The 11,872-nt window shown below is 39.7% G+C and overlaps 1 protein-coding gene across 1 annotated transcript in view; it reads left to right on the top strand.

Annotated features, from left to right (window-relative positions):
• Positions 1–1,282: 1,282 nt before the first annotated feature.
• The window catches only part of LOC103519040, a gene marked incomplete at its 5' end in the record, with an annotated part of 11,617 nt that continues 1,027 nt past the window's right edge, over positions 1,283–11,872 (top strand). The window contains 3 exons of the mRNA XM_026830665.1: positions 1,283–1,357; positions 4,192–4,266; positions 9,472–9,653. Coding sequence (XP_026686466.1) covers positions 1,283–1,357; positions 4,192–4,266; positions 9,472–9,653 — 332 coding nt within the window. The remainder of the gene's footprint in view (positions 1,358–4,191; positions 4,267–9,471; positions 9,654–11,872) is intronic.

The raw sequence follows: 11,872 nt of genomic DNA, 5'->3' as shown, positions 1-11,872 counted from the left end.
GTTAATATGAACGAAAAACTTTCCCAATAAGAAAGTAAGATGAGGGAAAAGGAGGAGAAGAAGAAGGAAGAGAAAGAGTAAGAGGAGGAAAGGAAGCGAGGAAAAGAAGGAGAAAGAGGGGAAGAAGGAAGAAAAGGAGGAGGAGAAACCCGGGAGAAAGAAGAGCCTCAGAACTCCATGCAAGAGAAAATAAAGTAAAAAGAAACTCTCGTTGTACAAGGAAAGAAATTGTAAAAAGGAAATGAAAACGAAAAAAAAAGTAGAAAAAGAAAAGAAACTTTCTGAAGGGAAAAATAGGATAAAGAGAAGTACAGAACAATGGAAGATAACTAGGGAACAAGGGGAGAAGGAGAAAGAAGAGGGAAGGAGGAGAGAGAGATGAAGAGAGAAAAAGAAAAACGAGGAAAAAACGAGTTGGAGAAAAATTTGAAATGAGGAGAGATGTTAGAAGAAAATAAAGAAGTAGGAGGAAGAGAAAGGAGGGGAGAGGAGAAATAGGAGAGGAAAGACGAAGTTGAATTATCTCTTAGGCATTTATAGTTTATGAGCAATTGACAAAAAAAGTTAATAATATCAGAACAATCCCTTTCAATAAGGTTCTCATGAGGTTGAGTGGATTTTGCCCCCATTTATATCACCAAAAAACTTCGCCTCTGTCGGGAATCGAACCCGGGACTCCCTGCAACGACCGCCACTATTTTCCTCTGTTTGTATTTATATTGACTCTAATGAAATATTCGACTTACTCCATCTTGTAGTTGATATTAAAAACAAATTTCACTCCACTTGTCATCTGGGTGGGAGTTCTAGACTGCTTGCTTTCTTTTTCCCCAGGGATGAGAAGGGATTTCTATCGGGTTTTCTTCACCTTCCTCTTCTTCTTTTTCACATTCTTCTTCTTAGTCTTCTTCTTCTTCTTCTTCTTCTTCTTCTTCTTCTTCTTCTTCTTCTTCTGCTCCTTCTCCTACTTATTCTCCTCCCTTTCCTCCTCTTTTTACTACTTCTTCAAATTCTTCCCTAATTCTTCTCCTTAATACCTCCTTTCTATTTTTTCTTATTCTCCTTATATTCTGCTTCTATATTCTCCCTTCTTCTACCTCCTCTTTCTTCTTTTCATTCTTACAGCGATTTCCTCCTTTCTTCGCAAGAAAATCTTTTCAAGCTTTGTTTTCAGGCTGGATTTTCAATGTTTTTTATGGATGGTAGATTTTATAATATGTAGGCATGTTTGTAGTTTGTATTACTTATGTTTCTGATATATCATTCTCATTTCTTGTTTCAGGGGTCAATCTCGTCGGAAAATTCACCCAAAGTGTTCGAAGAATAGTCCAGGACGTGAAGGACGAGGGGACTGCCAGTGAGTACACCCTGTATTATTATTATTCTAATGTTAATCACCCCGTATAACAGGTATAGCTATTACAGTATGGCCAAATAGCAAACTCGTATTTTCAAACTTTTTACATCTCCTTCTCGATATAAGCGTTTCATTTTTATCCTCCCCAAAAATTCAAATAAGCTTCCTTAAAGTCTTATATCCGTATCTGCTTTCCGAGTTCCAAGGACTTCTAGCAGGCTACTGTCATTTTGAACAAAGTCCTGAGTAATTTAGACTTTTTATTGTTAAAAGTCTCTGTGTGACGGGAAGGCTTGGATAAGTGTCAACCTTTGTTTTTTTCTGTGTCGATATTTTTCCTTGAAAAATCCAACTTTTGGGGCCCTAGTGTGGTCCCCTGTGGGATTCTGTGAGATCAAATGCAGGGGAAAATAGCAAAGGATTTTCAAGCTATGTCTGGGCCTACATATTTACAGGTGATACCTAACCGTAATTTTCAAGTTTGTTCAAAGCTCAGGTCTGAGGATGTGAAGTGTACATGTACTGTGTGTCGAAACATCTCTTGTACGAACAATAAATGAACGAACGAAATTCCAACTTTCAACTGACACTGATCACTGGTCGTTGATGCGCCATCTTTTGAATTTCCAATTCCAATAAATTGTTTAATGCAGGCGCTACCACGCCACCTAGTGGTTGAACTAATTCCCTTATGGCGTGAAAAAAATGAGAATATGCCCAAAGGGGGCGCTATGCAAAAAAAAGTTTGAGAACCACTGGGTTAGACAAATAAAAAAAAAAAAAGTTTCATGCCGTCAGATTCTTAATACCTACAGGTCTTTCTTCCAGGTTTTCACTTGCATAAACATGGAGACATTTTGATATGGAGGATGGAGGTCAAGGAAAAGGAGGAGGGAGAAGAGAGGAAATAAAAAGGAGGAGGAGAAGAGAGGAAATAAAAAGAAGGAGGGAGAAGAGAGGCAATAAAAAGAAGGAGGGAGACGAGAGGAAATAAAAAGAAGGAGGGAGAAGAGAGGAAATAAAAAGAAGGAGGGAGGAGAGAGGAAATAAAAAGGAGGAGGGAGAGGAAATAAAAAGGAGGAGGAGAAGAGAGGAAATAAAAAGGAGGAGAAGAGAGGAAATAAAAAGAAGGAGGAGGAGGAGGAGAAGAGAGGAAATAAAAAGAAGAAGGAGGGAGACGAGAGGAAATAAAAAGGAGGAGAAGAGAGGAAATAAAAAGGAGGAGAAGAGAGGAAATAAAAAGAAGGAGGAGGAGGAGAAGAGAGGAAATAAAAAGAAGAAGGAGGGAGAAGAGAGGAAATAAAAAGAAGGAGGGAGAAGAGAGGAAATAAAAAGGAGGAGGGAGAAGAGAGGAAATAAAAAGGAGGAGGGAGAAGAGAGGAAATAAAAAGAAGGAGGGAGACGAGAGGAAATAAAAAGAAGGAGGGAGAAGAGAGGAAATAAAAAGGAGGAGGGAGAAGAGAGGAAATAAAAAGTACAAAGGTCACAGAGGTCCGCGAGTTCAATTCCTTCCTACTTTAGGTAATTTTGTTCGTGCTGATGAATATTTCCGAAAAAAATCATCAATTTTGTAGACCAAGTTGAATTATCTCTTAGGCATTTATAGTTTATGAGCAATTGACAAAAAAAGTTAATAATATCAGAACAATCCCTTTCAATAAGGTTCTCATGAGGTTGAGTGGATTTTGCCCCCATTTATATCACCAAAAAACTTCGCCTCTGTCGGGAATCGAACCCGGGACTCCCTGCAACGACCGCCACTATTTTCCTCTGTTTGTATTTATATTGACTCTAATGAAATATTCGACTTACTCCATCTTGTAGTTGATATTAAAAACAAATTTCACTCCACTTGTCATCTGGGTGGGAGTTCTAGACTGCTTGCTTTCTTTTTCCCCAGGGATGAGAATGGATTTCTATCGGGTTTTCTTCACCTTCCTCTTCTTCTTTTTCACATTCTTCTTCTTCTTCTTCTTCTTCTTCTTCTTCTTCTTCTTCTTCTTCTTCTTCTTCTTCTTCTTCTGCTCCTTCTCCTACTTATTCTCCTCCCTTTCCTCCTCTTTTTACTACTTCTTCAAATTCTTCCCTAATTCTTCTTCTTAATACCTCCTTTCTATTTTTTCTTATTCTCCTTATATTCTGCTTCTATATTCTCCCTCCTTCTTCTTCCTCTTTCTTCTTTTCATTCTTACAGCGATTTCCTTCTTTCTTCGCAAGAAAATCTTTTCAAGCTTTGTTTTCAGGCTGGATTTTCAATGTTTTTTATGGATGGTAGATTTTATAATATGTAGGCATGTTTGTAGTTTGTATTACTTATGTTTCTGATATATCATTCTCATCATCTGGGTGGGAGTTCTAGACTGCTTGCTTTCTTTTTCCCCAGGGATGAGAAGGGATTTCTATCGGGTTTTCTTCACCTTCCTCTTCTTCTTTTTCACATTCTTCTTCTTAGTCTTCTTCTTCTTCTTCTTCTTCTTCTTCTTCTTCTTCTTCTTCTTCTTCTGCTCCTTCTCCTACTTATTCTCCTCCCTTTCCTCCTCTTTTTACTACTTCTTCAAATTCTTCCCTAATTCTTCTCCTTAATACCTCCTTTCTATTTTTTCTTATTCTCCTTATATTCTGCTTCTATATTCTCCCTTCTTCTACCTCCTCTTTCTTCTTTTCATTCTTACAGCGATTTCCTCCTTTCTTCGCAAGAAAATCTTTTCAAGCTTTGTTTTCAGGCTGGATTTTCAATGTTTTTTTATGGATGGTAGATTTTATAATATGTAGGCATGTTTGTATAGTTTGTATTACTTATGTATCTGATATATCATTTTCCTTTCTTGTTTCAGGGGTCAATCTCGTCGGAAAATTCACCCAAAGTGTTCGAAGAATAGTCCAGGACGTGAAGGACGAGGGGACTGCCAGTGAGTACACCCTGTATTATTATTCTAATGTTAATCACCCCGTATAACATGTATAGGTATTACAGTATGGCCAAATTGCAAACTCGTATTTTCAAACTTTTTACACCTCCTTCTCGATATAAGCATTTCATTTTTATCCTCCCCAAAAATTCAAATAAGCCTCCTTAAAGTCTTAAATCCGTATCTGCTTTCCGAGTTCTAAGGACTTCTAGCAGGCTACTGTCATTTTGAACAAAGTCCTGAGTAATCTAGACTTTTTATTGTTAAAAGTCTCTGTGTGACGGGAAGGCTTGGATTAGTGTCAACCTTTGTTTTTTCTGTGTCGATATTTTTCCTTGAAAAATCCAACTTTTGGGGCCCTAGTGTGGTCCCCTGTGGGATTCTGTGAGATCAAATGCGGGAGGAAAATAGCAAAGGATTTTCATGCTATGTCTGGGCCTACATATTTACAGGTGATACCTATTTTGTTTAACTTTTTTTTTTTTTTTTTTTTTTTTTTTTTTTTTTTTTTTTTTTTTCTGTGTTGATATTTTTCCTTGAGAAATCCGGAGACTTTTGGGGCCCTAGTGTGGTCCCCTGTGGGATTCTGTGAGATTAAATGCGGGAGGAATATAGCAAAGGATTTTCATGCTATGTCTGGGCCTACATATTTACAGGGTGAAACCTAACCATAATTTCCAAGTTTGTCTGGGTTCAAAGCTCAGGTCTGAGGATGTAAAGTGTACATGTAATGTGTGTCGAAACATCTCTTGTAATCCATGTAGGTAAATACAATAAATGAGCGAACGAAATTCCAACTTTCAACTGACACTGATCACTGGTCGTTAATGCGCCATCTTTTGAATTTTCAATTCCAATTGTTTAATGCAGGCGCTACCACGCCCCCTAGTGGTTGAACTAATTCCCTTATTTTCTTTTACAATAAGAGGGGAAATGAGTCTCAGAAAAAGGGGAAATCGTCTCAGTTTCCGAATGGAAATGATATACCTTAGGTCATCGCACTTTGACCGCCCCGGCGTGAAAGGCACAAAAGAGATAAATTTAGATTAACACAAAATTTATGCCGTGGAAAACCTGCAAAGACCGGGAGAGTAGGGAAAACATCTTTTGCACATTTTCATTTTCACAAGCCCCGCTCTGCCCTATCACTTTTACTACGAGGGTCATGGAGCCCCGCTTCCCCCTACCATTATACTACGGACCTCGTAGTACGGGGTCATGGGATGGACACTGGGCACCCGTATGTTGTCTGGGTTCAAAGCTCAGGTCTGAGGATGTAAAGTGTACATGTAATGTGTGTCGAAACATCTCTTGTAATCCATGTAGGTAAATAAAATAAATGAACGAACGAAATTCCAACTTTCAACTGACACTGATCGTTAATGCGCCATCTTTTGAATTTCCAATTGTTTAATGCAGGCGCTACCACGCCCTCTAGTGGTTGAACTAATTCCCTTATTTTCTTTTACAATAAGAGGGGAAATGAGCCTCAGAAAAAGGGGAAATCGTCTCAGTTTCCGAATGGAAAATTGGAAATGATGCCTTAGGTCATCGCACTTTGACCGCCCTACGTGAAAGGCACGCGCCCCGGCGTGAAAGGCACAAAAGAGATAAATTTAGATTAACACAAAATTTATGCCGTGGAAAACCTGCAAAGACCGGGAGAGTAGGAAAATTATCTTTTGCACATTTTCATTTTCACAAGCCCCGCTCTGCCCTATCACTTTTACTACGAGGGTCATGGAGCTCCGCTTTCCCCTACCATTATACTACGGACCCCGTAGTACGGGGTCATGCGATGGACACTGGGCACCCAAACCTGCAAAGACCGGGAGAGTAGGGAAAACATCTTTTGCACATTTTCATTTTCACAAGCCCCGCTCTGCCCTATCACTTTTACTACAAGGGAGCGCCGCTTTCCCCTACCACTATACTACGGACCCCGTAGTACGGGGTCATGGGATGGACACTGGGCACCCGTATGAAATACACAGGTATCGGCCCTTAGGAAACAATAGGCCTTATCGACCTTTTCCCCCTTTACAAAAAGTTAAAATAATGTTCAAATTCCCGACGCTCCAGCCTACATAGCTTGTAGCAAACTTGTAAGCTCTAGTTTTCGCGTTGAATTTCCGTCCAGGGCTAACTTTATCTCAAACAGATGAGGTTCGTTCTCGGAATGGCCGGCTTTTTTTTTAGCATGTCCTCCTTCTATTTCGGGACGATAAGACCTTTGTTGTCAGGTACTTAGTTACTTACTTACAGCTAGTTTCCTCTTAAAAAAAAAAACTAATAATAATCAGTTTCAGTTTTTACTTTACGCACTCTCATGAAAAAATCTCGTTGGGTGGTTTTGTTTCATAAGCGCCGATATATCCCTATCTCCCATGTAATCATGCACTCCAGGTTGTTCAAAAACAAGCATAGGCTTTTAGCTGGGAGGTAAATTTCCCGAAGCAGGTGTAACAAGAACCTTACAGGTTGTAAATAATAATAGAAAGTAAAAAAATAATGGAAAGTTAAATATAAGAACCTTGATAGTAATGGTTGGCACAGTCTGGGGGTTCGAGTCCAAGTGAAGACAAAATTTATCGAGGTGTATTAGTGTCGGAAAGGAATAATTCTTATAGCCCCAAAGAAAGAAGGAGAACACGGAACAGGATAGGAGACGTTCCGGTTGTTCAAAAACAAGCATAGGCTTTTAGCTGGGAGGTAAATTTCCCGAAGCAGGTGTAACAAGAACCTTACAGGTTGTAAATAATAAAAAGGAGTAATGGAAAAAAGGAATAAGAACCTTGATGGTAATGGTTGGCACAGTCTGGGGGTTCGAGTCCAAGTGAAGACAAAATTTATCGAGGTGTATTATTAGTGTCGGAAAGGCATAATTCTTAGAGCCCCAAAGAAAGAAGGAGAACACGGAACAGGATAGGAGACGTTCCAAGAACGAACCTTATCTGTTTAAAATAAAGGAATGTTCCGGGTAGGAATAGAACCCACGACAGGCGCTAGGCAACTGTACCTATACCTACTTTTAGTACCTATGTATATATTATGTTGTTAAAGTTGAACCCAGCAGCCCGCAAGCACTCCGTGTGGTTCGTCGGATAAGATCAAAACCGGAACGTGTATCCATTGTATCATATAAAGGTAATAAGTTTTGTAGTTACCTATTTCATAACTTTATAAATTATGTTGTTAAAGTTAAACCCAGCAGCCCGCAAGCACTCCGTGTGGTTCTCATGCGGTCATGCGGCCCGCAGGCTCTCGAAGGTTGGAAACCCTTGCGCTAGGCGCTTACAAGGTGGAGCTATTTTTTACTATCCTTATCATAAAGGAAGAGAAGTAGATAATGTATTTTTTGGATTAGTTTAATGTATTTTTGGCGTGAAAAAAAATGAGAATATGCCCAAGGGGGGCGCTATGCAAAAAAAAGTTTGAGAACCACTGGGTTAGACTAAAAAAAATAAGTTTCATACCGTCATGCAGATTCTTTGCTACAGGTTTTTCTTCCAGGTTTTCACTTGCATAAACATGGAGACATTTTGATATGGAGGTCAAGGAAAAGGAGGAGGGGAAGAGAGGAAATAAAAAGATGGAGGGAGACGAGAGGAAATAAAAAGAAGGAGGGAGAAGAGAGGAAATAAAAAGGAGGAGGGGAAGAGAGGAAATAAAAAGAAGGAGGGAGAAGAGAGGAAATAAAAAGAAGGAGGGAGACGAGAGGAAATAAAAAGAAGGAGGGAGAAGAGAGGAAATAAAAAGAAGGAGGGAGAAGAGAGGAAATAAAGAGAAAGAGGGAGAAGAGAGGAAATAAAAAGAAGGAGGAGGAGGAGAAGAGAGGAAATAAAAAGAAAGGGAGACGAGAGGAAATAAAAAGAAGGAGGGAGAAGAGAGGAAATAAAAAGAAGGAGGGAGAAGAGAGGAAATAAAAAGAAGGAGGGAGAAGAGAGGAAATAAAAAGAAGGAGGGAGAAGAGAGGAAATAAAAAGAAGGAGGGAGAAGAGAGGAAATAAAAAGAAGGAGGGAGGAGAGGAAATAAAAAGAAGGAGGGAGAAGAGAGGAAATAAAAAGAAGGAGGGAGACGAGAGGAAATAAAAAGAAGGAGGGAGAAGAGAGGAAATAAAAAGAAGGAGGGAGAAGAGAGGAAATAAAGAGAAGGAGGGAGACGAGAGGAAATAAAAAGGAGGAGAAGAGAGGAAATAAAAAGAAGGAGGGAGAAGAGAGGAAATAAAAAGAAGGAGGGAGACGAGAGGAAATAAAAAGGAGGAGAAGAGAGGAAATAAAAAGAAGGAGGGAGAAGAGAGGAAATAAAAAGAAGGAGGGAGAAGAGAGGAAATAAAAAGAAGGAGGAAGAAGAGAGGAAATAAAAAGAAGGAGGGAGAAGAGAGGAAATAAAGAGAAGGAGGAAGAAGAGAGGAAATAAAAAGAAGGAGGGAGAAGAGAGGAAATAAAAAGAAGGAGGGAGAAGAGAGGAAATAAAAAGGAGGAGGGAGAAGAGAGGAAATAAAAAGGAGGGAGAAGAGAGGAGATAAAAAGAGGGAGGGAGAAGAGCAATAAGAGAGAAGGGGAAAAAGAAGCAGATGAATAAAATTGAAAGGGAGAGAGACGGAGATGAAGAGAGGGAAGAGGAATATGCAAAAGGAATGAGAGAGAGAGAGAGGGAAAGAAAACGGGAAGGAGTGAGACAGAGTATAATAAAGTTTTCCTAATCCTTTCAATTCAGCCAACAGAGAGAGCTCAAAAAGTCAAAAAAATATCTTGACCTTTATGTAGAGTTCTAGCCTGACCATTCTTAGGAGAAAGAAACAGACCTTGCGAACCCCTAAGGGCCCTGAGCACCTGAGGGTGATCCAGGGGGGCCAGGGGGTACCAAAGCCTCTCTTCAAGCGGATCTAATTTTGGATACACCTGTTCTGAAAAGACATTTCACGACATCTCCTTTGCAAAGGCTTTTCTATTTGTCATTACATCTCCTTTGTAAAGGCATTTCTATTTGTCATTACATCTCCTTTGTAAAGGCATTTCTATTTGTCATTACACGGTTCTCATGCGGCCCGCAGGCTCTCGAAGGTTGGAAACCCTTGCGCTAGGCGCTTACAAGGTGGAGCTATTTTTTACTATCCTTATCCTAAAGGAAGAGAAGTAGATAATGTATTTTTTGGATTAGTTTATGTATTTTTAACCCCAAAGATACCCTTTTGTTTCCAGGTGGTCAAACCAAGGAAGAAGTCATAGAAACGAACGAAAGACTGAGAGCAGTACGGGTACGTCTGGAAGACAGCTACGACATTGCCAAGAAAGCCCTCGTCAACCTCATGACCAAATATGCTGAGAGCAAAAGCATCCGCAACTTCATAACCCGATATGGAGAGCTCAAGAACATGATCAAGGTAAGAGTTAAAACACAGAACGTCAAGGTAAGGGTGAATACACCGAACGAAGTGAAATGTGGGTTTTAAGTTTCATTAATTCCAACTTCTTTTTCTTCTTCATCGTAATTTTCCTGTGTCCAGACGGGGTCGGTGTTTTTTGTCAGCCTATCATCAGTCCTAGCTGGGTGATTGCTTTAGGCTGACATTTGGTTTTGTGGCTACATTTAATTTTAGGAGTGGATGCCCTTTGCACTCAACCTTTGGTATTTCTTTAGCAAGAAAATTTATCGATCTCTTATTACGTAAAAGCGAAACAAATAAATATTACCTATCTCTAAGATGGACAAATATTTTGGTTTATTCTAGAACATGATCAAGGTAAGAGTTAATACACCAAACGAAGTGAAATGTGGGTTTTAAGTTTCATTAATTCTAACTTCTTTTTCTTCTTCATCGTAATTTTCCTGTGTCCAGACGGGGTCGGTGTTTTTTGACAGCCTATCATCAGTCCTAACTGGGTGATTGCTTTGGGCTGACATTTGGTTTTGGGTACATTAAATTTTAGGAGTGGATGCCCTTTGCACTCAACCTTTGATATTTCTTTAGCAATGAAAAATTATCGATCTCTTAATATTTGTAAAAGTGAAATATTTTGTAAAAGTGAAACAAACAAATGATTATTATCTCTAAGATGCAATTCCGTTTATTCCCGAACCCACGCCCTCCTGCTTACCTGACAAACGCGGTAACCGCCATGCCATCGTCATTACATCTCCTTTGTAAAGGCATTTCTATTTGTCATTACATCTCCTTTGTAAAGGCATTTCTATTTGTCATTACATCTCCTTTGCAAAGGCATTTCTATTTGTCATTACATCTCCTTTGCAAAGGCATTTCTATTTGTCATTACATCTCCTTTGTAAAGGCATTTCATTTTGGAATCGCCAGGACTTTTCATTTCTCTATTCGCAAAGGGTTCCAAGCATCCAAGGAATTGAAAGGGTCAGGGGCCAATGAAAAATGAGATGCCATTAATTTGAATGTCTCCACGGACCTGGCTGCATGGATATACAGGGACAAGTTCCGCCCCCTTTTCACTACCGAGGGCAACATCAGGACAGGGTACTAAGGAGGCTACACACACGACGAAATTTAAAGTCAAAATATGGACAGAAGATAAAACAAACCTCATCGTAACAAAAATTGCAAAATCTAGGTAAGTTAAGCTGGCCCGGCCATCGGTAGTGGATGTTTTCCATTTTGTGGCTCTGCTGGATATCTGGCCCGTCCAAAGTCTGTCGCCCGAAACTATGAATCTATACGGACTTGCCGTGTAGAGCAAATACCTACCCAGTCTAAAAACGGCTATGATCACATGCATCGTGTGATTTGGACAGGTGGCAATGGACTTGGGCCAAATGGACTCAGGGTGTGTAGGGCGCCTTTCCCCTGGTAGACGTGCACGGAAGGGTAGGTTTAGGACAAGAGGTTGTCTGAGACGAGGTAGCGAGGGGTAGCTTTTTCTCAAGGACATACATACACTCGCGTTCAAAATTTCTGGGCTGATTGACTTTGGGAACTTTGTCAATATCGAAACTATTTCCATTGAGAATAGACTTACCTATAAAACCAGTCTAGTTAGCTTGGATCGTAGTGCGTCTGCTTTGTAAGAGTTAGGTCGCGGGATTTCTGCCCGGGGTGGATTTTATCCTGATGGTATAATGTTCGTTCTCGGAACGGCTGCCTTTCTCCTATCCTGTCTTCCTTCTTTCTTCGATTTCGGGACGATAAGACCCTAAGCAGTTACAGTTCCCTCTATCAAACCTCATGTAGACAACATCAGTACCAGTAGGTTGTACCATAAAACGTTTAAACTCCCATATTGTTTTTAAAACATTCAGAAAAGACTGTCAGAGTAAAGGAATGGAAATGTTGTCCCCAATTCATTGCTCTCAAGTGTATTATCGAATAAAGATTTTGATATGGGACCCTCATAGTTGCAAGCTAGTTTATATTATGGTAATAATAAGGGTTTGATCACCACACGTATCAAAGCTTGACCAGAATGTGCTGAACATTAGGGTCAACTGTGGGGGAATAAGGATCGTCACAGAAGTGTTTTTTTTTATGTACCAAATGTAGGTATTCTGTGGAAGTTCTTTTCGGGAATTTTCAGGGGTTTAAAGTCACTGTCGATAGGTATATATATTTTTTTTTTTTTTTTTTTTTTTTTCAAA

This window comes from Diaphorina citri, unplaced genomic scaffold (genome assembly GCF_000475195.1).
Source record: "Diaphorina citri unplaced genomic scaffold, Diaci psyllid genome assembly version 1.1 scaffold2499, whole genome shotgun sequence".
Taxonomy (NCBI): Eukaryota; Metazoa; Arthropoda; class Insecta; order Hemiptera; family Psyllidae; genus Diaphorina; species Diaphorina citri.
This window is presented reverse-complemented; position numbering and strand designations above follow the sequence as displayed.